At 40.9% G+C, this 25,043-nt stretch overlaps 1 protein-coding gene across 6 annotated transcripts in view; it reads right to left on the bottom strand.

Annotated features, from left to right (window-relative positions):
• The window catches only part of ANKRD44 (ankyrin repeat domain 44), a 360,792-nt gene that overhangs the window by 21,240 nt on the left and 314,509 nt on the right, over positions 1 to 25,043 (bottom strand). For all 6 annotated transcript variants that reach the window (XM_032405615.1, XM_032405624.1, XM_032405635.1 and 3 more), the window contains exons 17-21: positions 19,211 to 19,282; positions 9,851 to 10,052; positions 5,794 to 5,881; positions 4,664 to 4,781; positions 3,056 to 3,272 (exon numbers count right to left, since the gene is read on the bottom strand). In XM_032405615.1, coding sequence (XP_032261506.1) covers positions 3,056 to 3,272; positions 4,664 to 4,781; positions 5,794 to 5,881; positions 9,851 to 10,052; positions 19,211 to 19,282 — 697 coding nt within the window. The remainder of the gene's footprint in view (positions 1 to 3,055; positions 3,273 to 4,663; positions 4,782 to 5,793; positions 5,882 to 9,850; positions 10,053 to 19,210; positions 19,283 to 25,043) is intronic.

Below are 25,043 nucleotides of genomic sequence, written 5' to 3'. Positions count from 1 at the left end.
CAAATAGTATGCACCCAATAAGTATTTTTTTAAAAAGTAGATGAATGAGGGTGGGAGGATGGGTTAGCCTGGTGATGGGTATTGAGGAGGGCACGTTCTGCATGGAGCACTGGGTGTTATGCACAAACAATGAATCATGGAACACTATATCTAAAACTAATGATGTAATGTATGGGGATTAACATAACAATAAAAAAATTAAAAAAAAAAAAAAGAAAGAAAAGACAGACATTGACAAGGGCCCTGAAAAGTTAATGATGGATAATCTCATTAAAATGAACAAATGGCAACCTTACAAACAGAAAAAAAAAAATAAATAAAAAAAAAATAAAAAGTAGATGAATGAATGTGAGGAATTATTTTCAACGACATGACAATAGTTTCTAAATCAATTGAATTTGGGTTGAGTAAGGCCTCAGCTCTGTCAGCTTGCTTGTTACATGACTTAGGCAACCCACTTGGGATCTGTGAGCCTCAGTTTCCCATATATAAAAAATCAGACTAGTAAAGGATGATGGAGTTTTCAGTTGATAAAGGACCTAAATGTGGTTTGTGAGACAATGTGCATTTGTCAGAGCAAGAAAGCAATGCTATTTGGCTTTGGAATATAGACTATGTCCTGAACCTCTTCTTAGCTGAATTTAGTGCTAAATTAGAGTTCTGTTATGATCTATCCCAGAATTATGTAGATTGGATAATTTTAAGTATTAAAATACAAGTCAAACCTTTCTTGCTCCTGTAGAGAGAAAAGGTGAAGCTGTTTTAGGAGGATGTAGAAGCATATGAAGTAATGAATATAAAATCCCCTAACTTGATTCAAGTTATACTGTTCAGCTTTCTAACTACATCCAACCCTCACTCAAACAGTCCCAGACACTTCACTCCCTCCAGTGGTATGAATCCCCCCAAAGGACCTCACTTAGGACAGCATCTAAACCTACCATTCCTTGGAGACTATATGAATTCCAACCTAAGGTCTGTGTAGGGAGGACTGGGGACGCTTGCACAACTTTTGATATTCAAAGTGCTCAGTGGAGGGGAATCTGGGAAGATGGGAGCTTGAACCTTGGATCTGGAAGACTGTACTGGAAGGGTAATTACTTGGGAGAGGACTGATCCTCCTCCAGCTTGCACCCGAAGAGGCCTAAGAAGAAAGACCAACCACCCCCACTGTTCCACCCCACTGCAGGGGAGAGGATGCGGTCTGTTATCAGCACTCTGATTGTGTCTTCCCCTTCCTGTAGGTTTTCTAGCACCAGAGAGCTCTCACAGCTTGACTCAGATGGTAGTTAGGGAGCTCTCATCCATTAGTAAGTGGGGAAAAAAAAAATCACAATCTGCCAACGGCAGGGAAGGAGTATAACCAAGCTGAACAAGGAGAAAACCTGGCTCTCACTGAAAAAAGGAGGATTATAATGAAAGGTCTGACACTGATATATGAGAGCACCCCAAAACCTTTCTGGTCCTAATCATTATAGTTTCTGAGTGAAAATTTTAATAGGAGAATTGAAAATGGAAAAATAAAATTACAGAAATCAAATAAGAAGTATATGGGAAATTATCCACATAAACTTGGCGGGGGGTGGGTGGGGAAGAGCTTCTTAAGCAAGACTGGAAACCTACATGCAACAACAACAAAAAATTTGACAGATTCAACTAATAAAAGTTCAAAATCTATGCATGGAAAAAGAGATCATAAACAAGGAACAAAGACAAATTATAGACGGAGAGAAAACATTTGCAGCACACATAACAAATGGAGGGTTCCTATTTCTAAGACAAGGTACTTCTACAAACATATGAGAAATGATAAACAACTCAATAGGAAAAAAATGGGCAACAGATGAAAAAGGTGTGTCCAGAAGAGGAAAAGGAAATGCAAATACATAAATAAATACACTATCAGAGAAACACAAATTGATATAATGAGATACCTGTTTCTTGCCCTTCAAATTGACAAAATTTTAAAAAAGATGGTATTGTCTTGGCTGGCAAGGGCTTAAGAAAATAGTATGTTTTATATACATGTCTGACGGAGTAATACATTTTTATACTCTTTTTGCAAAGTAATATGGTATAATCCACTAAAATTAAAAAAGTATACATTGCTGTCTTCTCAATAATTTCACTTTTGGAAAGTTATCTGACAGAATTTAAGGTACCATAATATGAACACAAACACTGCAGCATTGTTTGTAATTGGAAAAAAACCTGGAAACAATCTGAATGTTCATCAACGAGGCTCTGGTATGAATAAATAATAAATTCTGGTATACACACTCACATATGTGTATATCTATCCCACTGCATGCTATAAAACATACAACTATTAAAAGGATCAATGTACACAGATATATATTGACTCCTAAGAATATCTGCAATAGAAACTTACGTAAACAGTAACAAAAAAAGAAGGTTATATAATACTTGTTATATGATTCTAGTTTTCAAAAATAGATGCATATACAATTTGTATTTATTTAATACTCTCAAGGGAAAATTACGAAAGATACATACATCAGAATTACATCAGAAAGTAAATTTGGAAATGGAGACAATTTTACTTTAGGCAGCATCACCATTTTTGATATGTTACAATTAGTATGCATTTTCTTTTTCACTCAAATAAGTGAAACGAAAAATTTAAAATCTCCCAAATAACAAGTGCAACTAAATAGATAGGGGATATAGGACATAAAAAGAAATGCCAAATCATGCATCTACTAGTAGGCAATTGTGACAGATTATTACATCATATTTATTTGTTCTTAGCAGTACTATTTTAATTCCTTGTAGGATCTCAAACCCTGATTAAAATTAGTTATTTCAGTTCACCAAAGGTTCTGATTACGAGTTACACGTTAGCGATTAACAAAAAGAGGGCATCATGATAGCCATGAAGGGAAAACTTAAAAAAAAAAAGAGGGGGTATCATAGATGCAGAAAGACTGGAAACCATGGTTTACGACATTACACTACGTTCTCACCTCCGCTGAGACCACAGTGGTGCCGGGCAGGAAATCTACTGGAATCAGTCAAACGACAATCAACTCACCATTGTAACAAGCCCAGTGCAGTGGCGTGTAGCCTTGGTTATCTTTGAAAGAACAATCCTCCTCGGAAAGTGCCATCTGGAGCAGCTCACTCAGCCATGTGGCGTGGCCGCGAGCAGCCGCATAGTGCAGGGGGGTCCTCCCTCTGGAATCTTTACAGAGAATTGACACTTCTTGCTCCAGCAGCATTTGCACACATTCCTCATGGCCTGTCATAATCTGATGCATTGCAATTAGAAAGACAAAACACATCTCAGAAGGGCAGAGATGCAGGAAGCAAGGCGGTGGCTAAGTGAGGCTAGGCTCAGAGTGAGCGGACGCCTGGGCCTTAGGGGAAGCAGATTCTGCCCTGCGTCAGAGGACAGAGGTGGACAACCCCAGCAAGATTCATGACAGAGTAGTCTGTGAACGCACCAGCATTTTAGAAATATCTCTAGACTCTCCAAACAGAAACTTGAAGGGTCTCATGACAGAGCGGAAAACATGGGCTTTTAGAATCAGGAAGGTACAAGTGAAATCCTGGCTTCCCGCTTGTAAAACGTGGACAAATCTATCTGCCTCTCTGTGCCTCACTTTATCCACCTCGAAGTGGGAATAGTAATGATGACTCAGAGGTTGTCGTGAGGCCTGATGAGATGTGTAAAGGCGCCCAGCCTGTGGCTCCGCCCACAGGACGTGTTCAAAAAATAAGAACTATGATTATGATATTGACCGCTTAGCGTTCTTCTTCTCTTTTCTTTTTCATTTATCATATTGTTCACCACCATTACCAAATAGCAATTTTATGATTTCTGTTTTTGTTTCATTTAGTTTGACATGCTTCAAAAAAATTTCAGCAGATGTATATGAAGACTCATCCACAGGATACATCTTTCAGGTGGCAAATGGCCCAACATTTGTAATAAAGAACAATTAGCACGGCTACTGAAAACTAGGTAATCATTGGAATAAATTATACCTCCTGCACACAATGGGGGATTAAAAAAATGGGGCGGAAAAATATTTAGCAACATAGAAAAAGGTCCTCGATCTACTTGGAGAAAAAAAGCAGTTTCCAAATAGCATCTTCAGTATTCTCTCTTTTTAAAATTCAAAACACATCCATATACAGCAAAAAAAGACTGGTGATACATACACCAAAAAGTAGTTATCTCCAGGGGGTAAGATTACCGGTGACTGTGACTTTCTTCTTTGAGCCTTAAAAAAATTTTTTTTGCAAATTTTCTATGATGTGCGTATAATCACAAAACAGAACCAATTCTACCAACAGCAGGTGTTCATGTATCTATTATCACAATCTAACGTGAAATCTGAAAAGCAGGACCTAAGAGTACCTGCCATTATTTTACCTTTGCAAAAGATTTTGTCATTTCTTTCTTTCTTTTTTGTCATCTCTATACTCGACGTGGGGCTCCAACTCATGACCCCAAGATCAAGAGTTGCATGCTCTACCGACTGAGCCAGCCAGGTACCCCTGTAATTTCTTTTTGACTGAGATTAATTACTTATCTTAGCAAAACATTCTTTTTACTAAAACTTCATATGGGGGGGGAGGGGGAAACAAGCTCACTACAAAACTGCTTCACTGAAGCTGAGGAAGATGCACATACCCCTCTGTGTAAAGCTGTGCAGCCCATGAGGTCAACAGCGTCTACATTGGCTTCCTTTTCAAGTAACAGTGAAACAGCATCAATGTGTCCGTACGCTACCGCGAGCATCAGCGGGGTTCTAGGCGGAGGAATAAATCAGGCTTTAAAAAAGAAGATCAGGGAAAACAAACACCCATCACTTCCAGAGGGAGGACACCTCTCTCTTCTCTCTCTCTCTCTCAACAATTGCTTAATATTTTCTGAGCATCCCCAGTTTGCTAGTATGATGCATGGAACAAGCCATCTCCATCCCTGGTCTCTAAAGGCCACCTGGAAGGGTGTCAATGGAATGATCAATACGATAAAATACAAATTGTTCATGTTGATCGCATCATTTTCAAAACTGTGTAGCATTCACCAAATAATCATTGAGCAGGGATAGGAGGCCCTCCTGCTCCTATCATTACAGCTCTACTTTATAGTTTTCTATGTTGAACTTCTGCTCAAGATTTTATTTGATCAAAGCTTCACTGCCGCAAAGAAAAGCCTGACAAGGCCAGAGGAAAAAAAAACAACAGAGCGTTGGGATCCGGGAGGTGAGGTTCTCGTTCTAACTCTGACACTAATTCATGTATCTGGGGTGAGTCACTCCTGCTTTGTTTTTTGCGCTGCATTTCCTATTTGTAAGGGAAATTAGGTGGGGGGATGGGCTAACAGATGGAAAATACTTTGGAAAAACAAACTCAGAAATGATAAAAATACGAAGGATTTTTTTTTTTTTATGATAGAGATAACCTCTTGAGGTCTGTCCTACTGTCATAATTAATTTACAAAATGGGAATGCAGCAGCTTCAGAAGAGGGTAAAAGTGTATACAAAGAAGAAACAAAATGAAAGAAAGGCCAGGAATCATGGCCACAGACATAAAAAGTTGGCTCTTTGTCATCAAGATACGCCCCTTCCCATACTTCTCTTGGATATATACTCTAGCACAAAGCCCCCTCCTTATTCTAGGGCTCTCAACTATGAATTTCACCCAAATATATACCAAACTAGAATTCAGCCATCAACCCTCCTAGCTGTTTAACAAAATTAACCAATTACCTGTTGTGATTGAAATGCCAACCCCAGGCCCGGTTTAAGAACACTTACTGTCCTTTGGCATCTTTCACATCAATTGCTTCTGGGTTGTCTGCAATTTCTAGTAATAGCCGCAAACACAGTGTGTGACCATTAATTACTGAAAAAGAAAATAATGGACATTCTTTTAACAGACCAGCACTACACAAATCGCTTCAAAGTAAAATTTATTTGGACTTCAAATCAGTCGTTTTCAATGCTGCTGACAGCTATCCCCAGGTTTCCAGTTCGTATTAGCTGCTGGGCGAGATTTCGTGTGGTTCACCAATTCTTCTTCCCCTTTCTTCCCATCAGGGCACTTTGGTCCTCACCTAACTTTTTCCTGGCTCCTGTATTGAGAGTTTATTCCTGAAAAATGATGTCCTTTCTTACCTTCTCATTTGGGACTGATAACCTCTCCTGAATGTTCAGCTTAATCTTTGTGTTCTTCTAAGAGAGTCACCCAATTCTGTATAATCCCGTGTCCAGCCTGCCTCCAGCCCTTTTTAAAAAGAAGGGATGGGAGAAGAGGCAAAACAGGGGAGCAGAACAGGATGGGAGGAGAGGAGGGAAGAGGGGAGCAGAGGAGAGGAGGAAGGGAGACGCAAACAGGTCCTGCCTTTTTTTTCTCCCAGTCACTTTACATTTGGAGGTAGACATTGGAGCAATAGTTCTGATTCATTAGCGGTGACTTGAAGCAAAACTTCACACCGGAAAGGTGTATGCAGGCCCTCGGCTTACTGCTCCTTGACTGACCAGCAGCTCCCAGGAGACTCACAGATGCGCCCCCTGAGGCTGCGGGACAACTCTGCCTGGGAGCTCCTCAAACTACGGCCCACGGTTTCTCTGCTTTCCGGGGTCTCCTGTGGCTGCCACCTCCTGTCCCCTCCGGCCCCTCCGTTCTGTCCCTGGCCAAGCTGTGACTGGGGCGCCCACCTCGCCCCTTCCCAGGCGCTGCCCCGTCCTCCCCATGCCCCTTCTCACTCTAGCGGGGGCTGCCCACGGGCAGGAAAGCTAGCCCTAATGTTGGCCTTGACCGCTGGGGCCAAATACAAGGTCATGGCCTAGTGCGCACCAGGCAAGATGCTACGCTGGGGAGTGGTGGTGCCTCCAGGGCTGGGAAGCAAGCCTCCTGGGATGATAATCTGCTGGGCTAAGGTATTTTCCGCTAGCTTGTTGAATGGAACCCACAGCCTTACAAAAAACACAGCCTTCCACTGAGGGAGTAGGATGAGAACAAATATGTTTAAAATTCCAAACGTGACCTTCTCTCCTTTCTGAACAATGAGAACACCATAAAACACATTGCTTTTACCTCGTTATGGCTGTGGAGAGAGAAGGGAATAGATGCAGCTATGTTAGGCTGATAAAGGCTCTTCTAAGAGCTGTGTTTTACAGTTCTTTTTATTGCACGCCGGTCGTGAGAGAATGCTAATTTAATAACGACATGCTTTCCAGGGGCAATGCATATTAGAATTAGCTCACATTCATCGACACAGCTCAAATTAACTACAGGAATAATGCCCACATTGTGTAGACCACTGCATTCAGCTCATTCAGCAATGTTCCATTTATGTATCTCAGGAGGAAATTTTGTGGCCTGGAGTACAGGCAATATACTGCTGTTGCTGTTGTTTTGTTTTAAAAATTACATTAAATCTATTACCACTGGTAAAATATGCAAGAATGTAATGTATGCTTAAAAGGGAATGATTAGCAGAGGACTGATAGCTAAATACTACAGACAGTGGGGTCATGAAAGTGCCGGTATAGTGTATTTTCACTGATTCCTCTTCCGATATCAATTTGATATTCTTTAAATACTCATAATCATAATAGTTCCAAAGGGAAAAAAATAACAGTTCCAAAGATGCTTGATTTTTGGCTACGCAGAAAAAGAGAGTAAAATCATCTAAGTATGCTGGAGAACAAACCCATTTCTAAGGTGGTGTTTGTTTTTGTTTTATTTTGTTCTGTTGGCAGGGTGTGGGGTGGTGTCCAGTAGATTCTAAACTTAGCCCTCGGGTAATTATAATTCCCCTCTATCATAAAAGTGTAGCAAAACTAGAATTCTCATTCGCTTCCCACACACGACATCTTCCCCAGTTGCTAACATCTCCTTTGGCCGTGCCCTGCCCACTCCAGCTTTGTCTCCACCCGCTCAGTCTCTCCCTGGCTGTGAGTGACAGCCATTTATCATGCTGCTCAAAGCCTACAACTGTCCCTGCAACTATCTGTGCCAAAACCTCTAATACCCGTCCCGGCTCCTGCCCCTCACCGTACTCCCAGGATTTGAAACAAACAAACAAACAAACAAAAAACTGCCCTCTCAAACTGGAAGAGATTCCGGAAGCGCAAGCTAAAGCTTCTGCACAGCAGACATTTTGTGGAGAATAGTCAAATAACAGCCTGCGTCTCTTTAATGAATGACAGGAGGGAAATCCAAGAGGAGTGAGTCGTCTTGACCACCAGGGGGCTCCATTGGACCACAACCTATATCCCAGTGGCAAATGCGTGACAATGATTATCCCTCATGGTTTACCTGTTTACAAGGACAATTTTCCACAATCGAAGTAGGCCTCTTGTAATTGTCAGGAAATACTGTACATCGTACCTAAAGCAGAATGCTTGCCATAATAATATACAACTAATCTTTAAGAAGGAGAACTAAATTTGAACTTTATAATAATACCAAGAGTGCCTAGAATACCAAACTTCACAATGATACTTTATAATAATTATATCAAGAATACCAAAAACACAAAGTGTGATGGGAAATGAGAATTTATAATTTAACCATACCAACCATTACTGACCTCATGGCTAAAGTTTTTTTCCAGGAACAATCACTTCCAGATAATTAGGCAACACCATGTTTTTTCAAGCTCTATATTGCTTTTCTTCAGTGGTTTGGAAATTCAAGGATATATACATGGAAATAGTTTCACAAGACCTAACATTTTTTTCCAAGTAACAAGAATCATAAAGTCTTTTTGAAAAGCTGTCTTTACTCCTTGTTTCCCAATCCACCCATTATTTCATGGTCTGAATAAGATAGTTATTTCTCTTTATGAGCCAGTATCTACTATCCTGATCAAAGGCTGGTATCATTGAATTCCTGACCCAAAGGTATTTATGCCTCAGCTGAGCTAGAGATTCTTCCACATTACTTTTGTATCTGTGTATACATCCAGAAATGTCTTGACAGAATTTTATTTTATGTATATTGGAGAAAAGTCCCAAAAAGTCAAATTACTTACTCTTTGATATATACATAACACTTTTTAAGAGTCTTTATTTTAACACATGATGCATCAAGAATCAGCATCAGAGCAAAAGCTAAGAAGCGTCATTTAGACTGGCAGAATGATGTACCAATTAGACTGCTGTCTGATGACACTTTTTATGAAATAGCTGTGAAAAAAATCATTAATTTTATGCTTTAAAATGCTGTGTGATTCTGTCTGTGTAACTCATTTGAAGATCACATTACACCTTGCCTCCTCTTTAGGAAGTTTTGTGGTAGCCATTGGTCAAAGTTCTGAACTCTCTCCTGAGTTAAGAAGGCAAGATAGAGTGCAGAGGATTTTTAGGGCAGTGTTTATAACATCTTACTTTGTATGATACTATCATGCTGGATCCATGTCATCATACATTTGCCCAAATTCACAGAAGGTATAGCACCAAGAATGGATCCCAATGTAAACTATGGACTTTCAATGATTATGATGGGTCAATGGAGGTTTATCAATTGTAACAAATGAAACACTCTAGTGAGGGTTACTGACAATGGGGAAGGCTATGCATGTGTGTGGGGGCGGGGTGGAGGGAGACAGGAAGTATATAGAAAATCACTATATCTTCCTCTCAATTTTGCTGTGAACCTAAAACTGCTCTAAAAGAAGAAGGCCAGAGTCTTTCTGGCTATAGAACACTAATCCTCTTCAAGCAGATAGTAGGCCAAAAGCATTTTGGAAGAGTGTAGGCATAGTTGATGTAGAAAGAAAATTGATACTTGAAAAGTTGGAATGAAAGAAAATGCTGTCATCCTTTTTCTTAGACTTGCAACCAGACTCTTGACAAGACCCACCTGAGGCATGAAGTGGGGTTCTTTTGGTGACATTGTCTTTCACAAAGATGGATGCGCCCTGATTGATAAGTGCTTCCACACATTCTGTGTGTCCCTTAAAGGCAGCCAGGTCCAGAGCAGTGCGGCCTTTCTCATCCCTGATGTCCAGGTCCACCAGCGACTGCAGAAGGACTTCCAAGGCCTGATGGTGCCCATTGTAGGCCTGCAAAGAAGAAACCAACCACTCAAATGCTCGCTCACCTCAAACCCCACAACAACCCACATGAGGGGCTGAGCCTCCCAGGTCACAGTTGGGGACCACTTCAAAGGGCACATCAGAAAAATGCTGGGGATAATTACTGAAATAGACAAACCGGAGAGTCAGACTGAAAAATTAGAATGCACAAGCTTCACAGCTACATAGGAATTTCTTCATGTTCTTTCTTGTTTGTCAGAGAATTTGCTCCAAAGGTACTATATTCTTATATTTATATCTATCAATCTAATAATCTAATACAGATTACCAGCTGAATGAATTAATATAATCTTCTATCAGTTCACTCCTAAACATACTGACACAATCAGAATATTCTGGGGGAGACTTTTCTGTTAAACCTAGAGGAAAAAAAATCACTAAGAACAATGTGGACTTGGTAATTCATCAGAAGCATACAGATCTGTTACAGCCAACATTTTAATTTCTAAGCATGGGACCCCAGGCAAGTTTCTTAATTTCACTTAGAGTTTGTTTTCTCATCTATAAAATGAGAGCAATAAAAGCTGCCTCCCAGGGAAGATAAAAGATAAATTCACACAGGCTTTCCATAATATCCTGGACACAGTGGATGCCTCCTCCTTTCTCCTTTACTTCTCCCATTGATTATCATTAAACATAGACACAATTATGGAAATATATTCTGTGTACCAGCACCAAGTTCAGGCCTATTATGAGGTCCCATGCTATGTTAGGTTAAGAGGCTTCCCACTACTAAGACAGAAAATCGAAAGACTGAGAGATAATTTTCATTAAGTCTATAAGGTAAAAAAATGTATGTGCACACACAAGGCAAAGGACATGGGAAATAAAAGAGAGAAGAGGGCCAAGGATAGGAGGGGGGGAACTGAGGAAGGAGAAGGAAGTAAAGAAGGAGACACAGAGAAGACCTGCCCCCGGTGTCCTCAGCAGCCAGGCTCCCCCTCTTATGTCAGCTGCACCTTCTGCTTTCCCACCGTAGCGATTACTCGAGGCACAACATATTTGAAAAGAAGCTTAGCACAGACAAAAGATCAATATCTCTCATACACAAAAAGCTCTTACAAACCATTTTAAAACTTAGGAAAATGTACAAAGGGCATGAAAAGACAGCTTACAGAAAAATAAATATGAAAGGCCAATGAACATATGGAGGAAATATGTAAATTTTTAAGGTACTATTTTTCAACTACCAGATTGACACTGAATAAGTTTGGTCATGTCCCAGTACTAGTTAAGACAGGGGCACCTGGGTGGCTCAGTCGGTTAAGCATCTGCCTTGGGCTCAGGTCATGATCTCAGGGTCCTGGGATTGAGCCCCCTTGGTCTCCCTGCTCAGCGGAGAGTCTGCTTCTCCCTCTGCCTCCCCCCCACTCCCTGCTCATGCTCTCTCTCTCTCAAATAAATAAATAAAATCTTAAAAAAAAAAAGACATGGTGAAAAAAGCAATCTATGCTCTGTTGTGCTGGGAGTATGGTGTGACATTTGTGAAGAGTGATTTGACAAAATCAATCAAAAACTTTTTGAAAAACTATACTGCAGACAGTACATATAGCATGACCTCATGTATATAAAAAGCAAATATATCTAGATATATACCTATCTATATCTATGTATATTTCTATATTCATAGAAAATTTTAGAATACAAAAGAAAGTGTTAATGGTGGCTACCTCGAGAAATGGAAGATAAAGAGTATATGGACTTACTACCTTTTTAAAAATCCTTTGAATTTTTCCTAAGTATATGTTAACAACAATAATACCAAAAACTAAATATAAAAGGATCCATAGAATTTAAGAGTACTGATAGGAATTGTTTTAATACTTTCTCTTTACATTATTTTGTGAGTGATTATGGTTATTATATATTATGTAGTAAACATATATATTACCTATAATATGCAGTATAATAATTCACATGCTGATGAATCTCAATATCCCATTTCTAACTTCTCCTTTTACTTCTAGACTTGTATATTCAACTGCCTATTGATATTTCCACTTGAATATATGCATCTCAAGCTTAACATGTCCCAAACCAAATTCTTAATTTCCTTCCTCAAACCTGCTCCAGCTGCAGCCTCTTCCATCTTAGTAAGTGGTAAGGCTATACCTCTAGTTGCTCAGGCCCAAAACTTTGGAGTCGTCTTTATCTTCCCTCTTAAGCCCAGGGTTGTAGTCCTATACAAGGGCTCTGGGACACTACGGCAAGTGGGTGTTGAAAATAGCCTCTGGCTCCCCATCCTAGCCTGGCCATGCCCTGTACAGGGATGTGTCTGCTGAGAGCAAGGGACCCCTTTTGCTAACCACACAGAGGTGTCATCAGGTTCTCTGGCCCCTGGCAGGAAAACATCTACCCCCACATCCCTGGTCTAATTCACACACAGGTGCAGTGTGGCTAGCAGCAGCCCTCAACACGCCATCATCTCTGCTCTTTCTTTAAAATATGTCCAGAATTGACCCAGTTCTCGCTATAGCACCATCCTCTTTCGCCAGGATTATGGCAAGGGCCTTCCTTTCCATCCTTGCCCCACTGCAATCTATTACTCACACAGCCTCCAGATGAGCTCTCTTAAAACCCAAGTTGGACATACCAGTCCTTGATGAAAACTAGTCAATGGCTCCTTCCTTCCTTGATAATAAAATCCCAAACCATTCAGGTCCTTAGGATTAGGCCTCCTTCTACCCTGATCATCAGCATGCCTCCTCACTCACTCTGTTCAACCACACTAACCCCTCCTCCTACCCCATGGTTAAATAGATACATTTCCTCCTCCGGGCTATTGCATCTTTTCTTTTCTTTTCCTTTCTTCCTTTGCTATTGCATCTTCTCTCTCTCTCTTTCTTTTTCAAAGTTTGTTTGTTTTTTTAGTAAGCTCTACACCCAGTGTGGAGCTCGAACTCACGACCCCAAGATCAAGAGTCGCATCTCCTCTGACTGAGCCGGCCAGATGCCGCTGCATCTGTACTTCCTATTTCCTGTCTGAAAAGCTCTTTTCCCTGAGGGCCACGTGGCTCTCCTGGGACTTCTGCTTCCAATATCACCTTATCTGGAGGTTTTTCAGAGGCAAAAATCAGCGCTCCACCCTCCACCTCAGCATACTACCAGACACTCTCCAACCCACTTACCCTGCTTTATGTTATCTTTACAGCACTTATTACCACTTGATATCTGTTACTTATCTGTTGGTTTGTTTATCATCTGTGGTTGAAGGCACTTCATGTGTATTGCTCACTGCTGTACCCTAAATCATGCCCAGGGCATAGTAGACACTCAACGATTATTTGGTGAATAAATGACTTAATATAATGGCTATTATTATCATTTATTAGTATTAGTAGGAGAAATATATACATATATATATGTACATATATATATTTAGAAATATATTTTTAAGTAGCAGCTATTTATCTATGCAAACATTCTTTTTACTGATGACAAAACAAAACAAGCACCGTTAATTAATTTGTCCAAGATCACTTGATTATATGAAATTTCGAACTTGTACAAAGAGAAGAGGAGAGTGTAATGAGTTCCTATATACCCAGCACCCAGTTTCAGCCATTATCAACTGACCATAGGGGATTTTAGGCCAACTTGGGAGGACCTATCCTCTGCTAAAAAGCTGTGGTACTAGCAGTCTCTACATCAGGGTGTAAATCAGCCTATCTCACTTTACTCTGGGCTTATCTGTGACTTATTTGAAAACTGACTTTGTATAATACTTCTCATTTTAAAGTGTAATGGTAGCAAAAAAATGGGCAGAAGACATGAACAGACACTTCTCCAAAGAAGACATACAAATGGCTAACAGACACATGAAAAAATGTTCAACATCATTAGCCATCAGGGAAATTCAAATAAAAACCACATTGAGATACCACCTTACACCAGTTAGAATGGCAGAAATTGACAAGGAGAGGTTGGAGAGGTTGTGCAGAAAGGGGAACCCTCTTACACTGTTGGTGGGAATGCAAGTTGGTATAGCCACTTTGGAAAACAGTGTGGAGGTTCCTCAAAAAGTTAAAAATAGAGCTACCCTATGACCCAGCAATTGCACTACTGGGTATTTACCCCAAAGACACAGATGTAGTGAAAAGAAGGGCCATATGCACCCCAATGTTCACAGCAGCAATGTCCACAATAGCCAAACTGTGGAAGGAGCCGAGATGCCCTTCAACAGACGAATGGATAAAGATGTGGTCCATATATGCAATGGAATATTACTCAGCCATCAGAAAGGATGAATGCCCAACTTTTACATCAACATGGATGGAACTGGAGGGGATTATGCTAAGTGAAATAAGTCAAGCAGAGAAAGGCAATTATCATATGGTTTCACTTATTTGTGGAACATAAGGAATAGCATGGAGGACATTAGGAGAAGGAAGGGAAAAATGAAGGGGGGGAGTCAGAGGGGGAGACAAACCATGAGAGACTATGGACTCTGGGAAACAAACAGGGTTTTAGAGGGGATGGAGATGGGGGGATGGGTTAACCTGGTGATGGGTATTAAGGAGGGCATGTGTTGCAATGAGCACTGAGTGTTATATGCAAACAATGAATCATGGAACACTACATCCAAAACTAATGAGGTACTGTATGGTGACTAACATAACATAATAAAAAAAAAAAAATAAAGTGTAATGGTAGCAACTGATTCGCTTATATGGGAATCCTGACTTCACACCAAAGAGAAATGAATCCCCCGTAGATAACAGCAGCGTCTAGATGTCATCTGCAAATGCTGGTTCCTTCAGTGCCAGTTAACTATTATGACAAAGATAGTAACCATTTTAATTTCCATCTGTATGACTTAGCCTAGGAAAATAGAATCAGCTACTTATAAATTGCATGCGTATCTACAAAACATGTGGGCTAACATATTTAGATTTAATAAAGAGAAGACACAGGGGAAAGAGAAATGTACGTAGGAAGGAAGCCAGTGTGAAGGAATCAGCTCTTTTCAGAACAGCGGAGTCACATTACAAGGCACTTAAGCTAGGTGTTAAACTTATCCCCACACTTTCTTCTTTAATCCTCACCACAAAAAATAAATCCATCAGCCTGTGTTAAATTTAGAGGCTTAATAATAATTTAAAAAAAAGATGGAGTGACCCTGCTGGTAATTAGGAAATCTTCAGAATTCCAACCCACACTTTCTTCTCTATCAGGCACTTTAAATTATCTTAAAGACAGAATGGTTCAAAGGCCAGATTTACCCATAGAATTCCTTTCATTTCTCCCCCAGTCTAGCTTGAATTTTAGCATGCAAAAACATTACCCCACAGAATCGAAGACATAAACTATGTACACTCAACTTTAAGGGCAATTTAAGGGGAATAATGAAAGTAACTTTGATTAGACAAGAACTTTCACTTATTGCCACACTTTAGAGCTTAACCTGGAAACAAAGGAACATGTGATATGGAATTCTATTTTAGGGTTAAATGCAAGATTCTGTCTTAGGGCAGGTATACGGTTCTTGGAGTATATAAAAATGTATCAATAAAGCTTTAAACTCTTTGAAGGAGGCTCAAGTAGGCAGGAAAGGAGACCTTTCTCATGTCAGCAGTACATGATGAAAATTGCCCTATTCCTCTAGTTCCATCCTAAACTAGCTAATTAATAGGTAGTTTCACCAATAATTTCTGAAATAACTAAAAGAGGAGGTAATCACAGAAAAGAACAAATATGCTGGTTCAAAAGCACGGAATAGTTCGGCTTTCAATAGACAACCCAGTTCAAACCTTTACAGAGGTAGCAATCAAATATTTTAAATTTGCTTTCTGAAAAATCTTTATTAAAAAATATATCGTTAGGTCACTTAAATATGTCTTAAACACAACTAATTTCTTTGAACTTTTTAGATAGGAACTGAGGGCAACGAGGAAAAAGAATTTGGGATCTCAACAGAATCCATGAAACAATGGGTCCGTCTGGAAATCTTGACAGCTGGAGCCTTTCATTTGCATAGCCTTGTTTCTTGATTTAATTTTGTCAAGTGGATGAAATGTTTATGAAATTCACTGGGTTGATAACCCTGGAGACTTGAAGCATTCAGCCAGGAAATAGTAACTCAAGGCAGGTCAGGTTTCTTGTGGCAGTCAAGGTTTGGGGGCATCTGGTTCTATTTCATTGCTAGAATTCAACCACAGAAGAAATAATGTGCCTTGGGTTTTTATCAAGTTAATTGCCACAGAGGTCCCTGGAGAGGGTGATGGGCATACTTGCAGGGTTCTTAAAGCAAATAATAATTTTTTAAAGGTGTTAGCATTTAGAGGGCAAGAATAACATAGTTTTAAAATTCATCCACTGCTATCACCCTGGTCAAAGTCATCGTCACCCTGGTCAAAGTCATCGTCGTCCTCATCCTCATCATCATCATCAACACTTCCTGGTTATCTTGCTTCTGTTTTTGTTCCCTCACAAAGTAAACTCAACACAGAAGCTAAAGTGATCCTTTTCAAACAAAAGTCATATCATATCATCTGTTTCTTCAAATTCCTCCAAATGGTTTTCTAATTTGCTCAGAGTAAAAGTTGAAGTTCTTACAACGGAGTAGGAGGCCCTCCCCTGACTCCCCGCCCCCTCCAGGACATGTCCCACCCCATCCCCTACCACTCTCCCTTCCCCACTCTGCTATTCTGGGACCACGCCAAGCATGCCCTTACCTCCAGGGACTCTGCACTTCTGGACTCTGCCCAGAACACTCTTCTGTCAGATATCAACATGGGTAGCTCTTAAGGTCTCTGTTCAAATGTGAGATTCTATGCTATAAAAAGTTGAGCCTCATCTGCCACCTCAGTGCATCTTACTGGTCCCATTTGTAGCACGGGCAGCACTTCCTACCATCTGGCATGTTATATATTTACTTGCCTATTTCTCTCCTAGACTGGAAACTCTACAAGGACAGAGGCTGGGTGTTTACCGCAACCTCTCCAGCTGCCGAACACATGCTTAGCACACTCACAGTCGGTATATGTCAAATGAAAGAATGATACGTTAGCATTAGTGAGGATGAAGCTAGCTGATTGCACCTGTGTGCCAGGCACTGTTCTAACCACTTTACGCACATTCGCTCATGCCATCCCCACAATGGCCCCATGACAGAGGTACTGCGATTCTCCTCATGTTACGGGTGAGGAAACTGAGACACAAGAGGTTAGGTATTTGGCCAAGACCATACAAAAAACAAATAAATTTACAAATGAGACAGGGTTTGGGGGTCCTTAACTTACTCCTTTTCATTTACAGGTGGGAAAACCATGTCTAGGCGAGTTGTTAATGGGAAGACTGGGGGCTGGGGCCTCCTCTCTGGGTGTACTGCCCAGGCGCCTGCCAGCTGCAGGACTGCCAAATGCCCAGTTCTCGCCAGTGATAACATGCTACCCTGTCTTTACACGACCAGAATCCCACAGATCTTAGCAGAGCAACTGGCACACAGTAAGCACTCAACCATAATTTTTGGAAAAAGAAAAAAAGGAATGAGAGATGACAGAATTTGGGGGAAGCTAAGAAAGTCTCTTCTCAGATTATGAGCAGGTATGGCAATGCAACCAAACCCACTTGCAAAGGGCATGAGGATTCTATCTGAGATCACCTCAAACAGTCCTCTTTCGAGGCAGTTAATGCTGTATGTGAACCCTCAGCTTTGGGGTACCTTCCCCAGGTGCAGTAGATGGGTTAGGCAGAGATTCTAGGGAACAACCTTAAGAGCAACCTGTACTAGGAGCCAAGTGGCATGAAGTTTTATACATGCAAATATCCCACTATCCATCCACCTTTCCCACTCTAAGTCCATCTCTAGAACAAAGACTGATGCACATTTTAGCCTAATTTCACTGGACTCAAAATGTGTGTGTGTGTGTGTGTGTGTGTGAGTGGGTGTGTAGTGGATGTGTTGGTGGGTGTGGCGGGGTGGTGAATGGGCTCAACAGATGTGCTGGTGACTACGCGGGGAGACTGGCGATGAAGCAGGGGCTCCATGCAGTGTGACCAGTTCATCCCAGTCCTTAGGGGATGGTGTCATACCCTCGCCTTGCCTGACTACATATATATGCCCATCAACAAAACACTCTCTTCTGTTCTACAAAATCTCCATCTCAATTTCTCATCAGAATGACACTGAGAAGTGCTTATACTGGATGGTATAAGTGATTGTCATAACAGTTGAACTCAGAGACCCAGCCCCTTTGCACTCTTCTTAGCAGTCAGCCTCCAGGGACACCCAAACACCATCGCTGCAGTCGTGCACTGAGGCCTCACGCTGCAGCAGCACCTTCTACGGGGGAGCTGCCACTGCTGGGTGTGGCTGTCAGTCCCAGAGGCTCCTAGAGAAGAGCTGGTGACTACCAACTCCTAGCGGGACACCAGCTGAGACAGAGTGGTGGGTGAGTTTGTTGGCCCGGTCACCCCCACGGAGAGTTTGGGGATCCTCACTCTGAGCTGTTGCATTTCCCTTCGATTAGGGATGTGGAGAGGAAGCCTTACTGGTGACAGGATAAGTCTTCCTCCCCACTCTGAGATCTCAGCCAGTACAAGAACCAGAGCCTCACACCTCCTCCGAGACCCCGATTTCAAGCGCAGGCAGAAAAAGCAGAGTTGCAATTATGCATGTGCTCATCTTGCTCTCACAAGCTTGTGTTTAAATAGCTCACAACTTTTTAATTGTGGTATTTGGTTGATTTTGTGGTAGGCTGTAGACTCATGTATTGTTGGCTACATCAAATCTTTAAAGCCAAAATGTGTTCTTCAAATTTCCTCAATTTTTAAAATTTAACTACTAGGTAGTAATACTTTTAAAAAATTGTTAAAATGTATAATCGTCATTTATTATGTACACTGTGGTAAAGGCTTTAAGAAAATTATCTTTCTTTTGCCCTCATTTTACAGTTGGGAAACTGAGGCCCAGATGGGGTAAGTAATGTGTCTGAGGTCACCAGTGGGTGAAGTTGGGATTGGAATTTGAGTCAGTCTTTCTGCAGCCTGTGCCTTTACCCATGTACTGCTTTCATTATTAGTTATTATTGTGTTACTATGCTTTCATTTTAAGAGCAGCCTAGTTCTAGGAACACTTAGGTACTTTTTGTAACAGAGGAAGCCGCCCGAGGCACCTCACTTACAGCTAAGTGGAGTGGACTCTTGGTAGCACCGGAGTCTGAGTCTTCAAAACCATTGTTGGTTCTTTCTAAAAGCTGTGAAGACAAAAAGAAAACATTTGTACGTGAGTAAAATTTGCAGAAGAAATCCTCCTTTAAGGATACTAATGTTGACATCAATGCAAAAGGGGCTTTGGAAATGTAAAAAATAACGCAACTTAGCAATATACGAAATCTGGTGCAGCATATCCGAAACAAATAAGAAATCAAACATGGCATATCTAAAACAGGTACTCTAACTGAATCTTTCAACTTCTAGATCATCTCAGCACTTGCTAATAAAAAAAGGCTTTCATACTTGAAAGATGCTCAGCCTCACCAATCCAGGAAAATAATTCATGTTTAATCCACTTTTCACCCAGCAGATTGTAATAATGAAAAATTATAATACCTAGTGTTTATTCCATCATCAAAAACATATACTGGAGGTAGTGTTGGAAGAGACATATAAATCTCCTGTTCTCATGGAGCTTACATTCTAGGGAGGGAAATCAGAGACAAACAAATGAATACAGAAATAAGAAAATATCTGCTGATGACATATGCTATAATGAAAATAAAATAGGGTGATGTGATAGGGGATGACTGGGAAGTTACTTAACAGCTGATGATTAGGGAAGTCCCCTTCAAGGAAGTGACAATTAAAGTAAGACCTAAATAATAAGAAGAATTACACCAAGTAAAAGTGTGTCAGGAGAGTATTCTGGAGGAGGAAGTTGTGGAGAAGGGAGTACAAATGCATCAAGGGGGGATGAACATGGTGAGCTGAAGGAACAGAAAGGATAGTGTGACCAGGGTATGATGCTGGTGAAGGTATCAGGAAAAAGACATTCTCATGGACTCTTGGTGGGGACAAATTGTTAAAACCTTTCTGGGCAATTTGTACATACCTCTGACCCTAGGAATTAATTCCCAATAAATAATGAGACAAGTGCACAATGATGCATGTATAAAGAAAATTCTTCAATGAATATTTGATGAATGATTACCCATGTGCCTAGACACTGAAGATTCAATAATAAATAATATATTAAAATATCAATTTTCTTGGGGGACATAGGGTAGGCAATAAAAGAAAGAAGTTATGAGTTAATTAGAAAACAGGGGAGGAAGGTTCAGAGGGCCAGAGGGGAGATCAGTTTGGAACTTAAATAGGTGATCAGGGAAGATCTTACTGGCTGAGAAAATTCTGGAGGGTGATGAGAGAGCCTTGTGGACATCTGGGGAAGGAGCATTCCAAGCAGAGGGGCCAGCAACTGCCAAGTCCCTCTGGAACAGGTGTGCTTAAGAACATCCAGGATGCTGGAGCAGAGTGAGCAAGGACGAGAATGACAGGAAAGGAAAGAGAGATGGTGGCAGTGGGGGTGGGAGTGTCATCAAGAGCCTTCTGGGTTGCTGTAAGAATTTTGACTTTTCATCCTGAGATGGAATGTCACTGGTGTGTTTTGAGCAGAGAGATGACATGTTCTAACTTTTAGACTCTAGGGAGGGCACAGAGAGAAACTGGGGCAATAGTCTAAGAGAGAAATAACAGTGGCTTAAAGCTGTGGAGAGCAGTAGGGATGGAGAGAAGTAGTTGGATTGTAGATATTTTTGGAGGTAGAATCAACAGGATTTCTTGATGGATTGGTTGAACATGAACGTAAGAGAAAGCGAGAAGTCAAAGATGACTCCCAGGATTTTGTCCTATGCAAATGGAAGGATGGCAGTTCCATGAACTGAGATGGAAAAGAACAAAGGTGGAATATACATAGTGGGAAAGAATGAAAGTTTGGTTTTGGAAATGGTAAGTTTGAGATGTTTTTAAGGCATCCAAAAGTGCATGCTAACCAAGCAGCTGTTGGGCACATGGGTGTGGAGTTCAGGTATTTAAATCCATAAGATTGGATGAGATGCGCAAGAGAGTAAAGTAAACAGAGATGAGAGATAAGGAGAGAGTTGGAAAGATGAGGGGGAGTCAGCAGGGAGACAGATTGAGCAGATGAACTAGAAGGAACACCAGGAAGTGTGAGGTCTGGAAACCAAGTGACGAAAAAGTTTCAATGAGATAATGAGTAACCATGTCAGAAGTCCTGATAGGTCAAGTAAAATGAGCCCTGAGAATTGACCACTGGGCTTGGCAACACAAGGCTATTAGTGACTCTGTGAACAGCAGTTTATCAAAACACTGTTTATATGAAAAAAAATAGAAAAAGAGACAGCAACAAAGATGGGTTAAATAAATTAAAAGTGGGACAGGGACTTCTGGGGAAAATGGTGGAGTAGGAAGTTCCGAGGCTCACCTCATCCCAATACAACTAGTTAACACCCACATCAGTGTAAATAACGCAGAAAATGATCCAAAGATTGGCAGAACAGACTCTCCACAGCTATGAATTGAGAAGAGGCCACATCAAATTGTGTAGGAAGGGCAGAAATGTGGTTGGGAGCTAAACGGACCTGTGGGACTGTTTGAGGGAGGGAGGAACAATAGGGGTACAGAGAAGGGAGAGAAACAGAAAATTACACCAAGCACCTGGGCATGGGAACCCGCACAGGGAAGATGAATCCCCATAACATTTGGCTTTGAAAACCAGAGGGGCCTAATTTCTTGAGTTCTTACATTCAGTGGGGCTTACCACCTGGAACTTTAAAAATCAGTGAGCTCAGCTCTGGGAGAGCCAGGAGAGTAATAGGAAACGGAGTCCTGCCTTTAAAGAGACAGCACAACAAATAGCCCAGCAGAGATACAGCACAGAATCAGCAGTTTGAAAAATGCCTGGGATACAAGGGAAGATTTATTTACTAATCTCAGAGCATGTGCTGGAGGGGCAGGGATTTTTAGAAGACCATTCCAAGAAAAAAAGAGTTGGCAGTTATCATTTCCCTCCCTTGTCCCCTAGCCTAGACACATTGACCAACTCTGTGCCAACATTTTCCACCTAACTTGCCCCTGCCCTAGTGCTCTTCTCCAGACCTGCCCCCTTCAATATGTCCTTACCCGGAGCCCACCCAAAGAGGTGCCACAAGCCTGGCAGTGCACAAGCAGCCCTGACAGGAGCCAGTACTACATCAAAGTGACTCCTTCCTGGGGAGAGGGGAGGATCACTACACATACCAGTCTGACTGCGGCTCCAGCATGGGCTGGGAGCAGACATCAGGTCTGACTGCAGGCCCTGCTCACTAACAAAAGCTTCTCAGGAGACAACACAGGGAAAGTGCCCTGCAGTTTGGTGCTACTGTATCTCTGGCAAATGCTTGGTCTGACTCAACTCAAACCCAAGGCAGCCCCAGCTGGCCCACTAACAACACAGGGACCAAACCCTGCCCACACAGGCAAAGAGAGATGACTGGACTGAAGGCAAAAGCAGCCCAACCACAACAGTGGGGTGCACACAACACACATAGGAGATACCCCAAAGCGCCAGGTTCTGGTAAATAGGGGACTTTGCACTGCAGGGCACTACTGGACCTCTTCTTCATAAGGCCACTATTTTCAAGAGCAGGAGATGTAGTGGACTTTCCTAACACATAGAAACACAGACAGGGAGTTAGACAAAAATGAGGAGACAGAGGAATATGTCTCAAATGAAAGAATAGGACAAAATCACAGCAAGGGAGCTAAAACAAATGGAGATAAGTAATATACTTGATAGAGAATTTAAAGTAATGGTCATAAAGATACTTACTAGACTTGAGAAAAGAGTGGAGAACCTCAGTGAGACCCTCGACAAAGAGAAAACATAAAAAAGAACCAGAGATGAACTCAATAAATGAAATTAAACATTTCCTAGATGAAATAAATAGTAGACTACAGGAAGCAGAAGAATGGTCAGTAACCTGGAGGACAGAGTAATGGAAAGCAATCAAACTGAACAATCAAAGAGAGAAAAAGTAATAATAAAAAAGGAAAAAAGACTTAGGGAATTCAGTGACACCATCAAGCATGATAGCATTCACATTATAGGGATCCCAGAAGAAGAGATAGGAAAGGAGGCAGAAAATTTATTTGAAGATATAATATCTGAAAATTTTCTGAATCTGGGGAAGGAAACAGAAATCCAGATCCAGGAGTCACAAAGATCCCCCAACAAAAATCTACCCAAGGAGGTCCACAGCAAGATACATAGTAATTAAAATGATGAAAAGAAGTGATAAAGAGAATTTTAAAAGCAACAAGAGAAAAAAAAGCAGTTACATAAAAGGGAAGCCCCATTAGGCTATCAGTGGAGTTTTCAGTAGACACTTTGCAGGCCAGAAGGGAGTGGCATGATATATTCAAAGTGCTGAAAGAAAAAAACCCAGCAACCAAAAACACTCTATCCAGCAAGGCTATCATTCAGAATAGAAGGAGAGATAAAAAGTTTCCCAGACAAAAGTTAAAGGAATTAATCACCACTAAACTAGCCCTACAAGAATATTAAAGGGGACATTTTCTTTTCTTTTCTTTTTTTTTTTTTAAGAGAGAAAGCAAGAGAGAGCACGCATGTGTGTGCACAAGCAGCATGGAGGGGCAAAGGGAGAGGGAGAGAGAATCCCAAGCAGGCTCCACACTCAGCACTGAGCCTGACTCGGGGCTCAATCCCACCACCCTGAGGTCACAACCTGAGCCTAAATCAAGAGTCAGATGCTTAACCGACTGAGCCACCCAGGCACCCCTAAAGGGACTTTTTGAATGGAAAGGAAAGACCATAAGTAAAAGAAAAGTAGGAAGCAAAAAGCAGTAAAATTAGCTATATTATAAAAACGAGTCAAGGGATTCACAAAATAAAAGGATGGATACCATATATCTAAAACATGGGGGTGGGAAGAGGAGTAAAGAATGGGTTCAAACTTAAGCAATCATCAACTTAATATACACTGATACTGGTAACCACAAATTAAAAACTAGCAATAGATATGCAAAAAATAAAGAGAAAGGAATCCAAGTATATCACTACAGAAATCCAGCAAACCATGAAAGAAAAAAGCAAGAGAAGAAAGGAACAGAGAAGAACTACAAAAACAACCATAAAACAAGTAACAAAACAGCAATAAGTACATACTTATCAATAACTACTTTGAGGGGCAACTGGGTGGATCAGTCTGTTAAGTGTCTGCCTTTGGCTCAGGTCATGATCCCAGAGTCTTGGGATCCAGCCCCACATTAGGCTTCCTGCTCAGTGAGGAATCTGCTTCTCCCTCTCCCCCTGCTCATGCTCTCTCTCTCTCTCAAATAAATAAAATCTTTTAAAAAAATAACTACTTTGAATGTAAATGGACTAAATGTTCCAATCAAAAGACATGCGATGACGGAATGGATAAAAAAGCAAGATCCATCTAAATGCTGCCTATAAGACTCATTTCAGACTTAAAGACACATGCAGATTGAAAGTAAAGGTATAGAAAGGCATTTATCATGCAAATGTAAGTGAAAAGAAAGCCAAGGTAGCAATACTTATATCAGACAAAATAGACTTTAAAACAGACTGTAACAAGAGACAAAGAAAGAAACTATATAATCATAAAGGGAATAATCCAACAGGAATATGTAACAACTATAAATATTTTATGCACCCAACATGGGAATGCCCATATATATAAAGCAGCTAATAACAAACATAAAGGAAGTAACTGACAATAATACAATAATAGTAGGGGACATTACCACCCCACTCACATTAATGGATGGATCATCTGACAGAAAATCATCAAGGAAACAGTGGCTCTGAGTGACACATTGGAGTAGACGGATCTAATAGATATATTCAGAACATTCCAACCTAAGACAGCAGAATACACATTCTTTTCAAGTGCATATGGAATATTCTCCAGAATA

Source organism: Phoca vitulina, unplaced genomic scaffold (genome assembly GCF_004348235.1).
Source record: "Phoca vitulina isolate PV1807 unplaced genomic scaffold, GSC_HSeal_1.0 scaffold1, whole genome shotgun sequence".
Classification (NCBI taxonomy): Eukaryota; Metazoa; Chordata; class Mammalia; order Carnivora; family Phocidae; genus Phoca; species Phoca vitulina.
The sequence above is the reverse complement of the archived record's forward strand: the minus strand, read 5'-3'. Positions and strand labels throughout refer to the sequence as shown.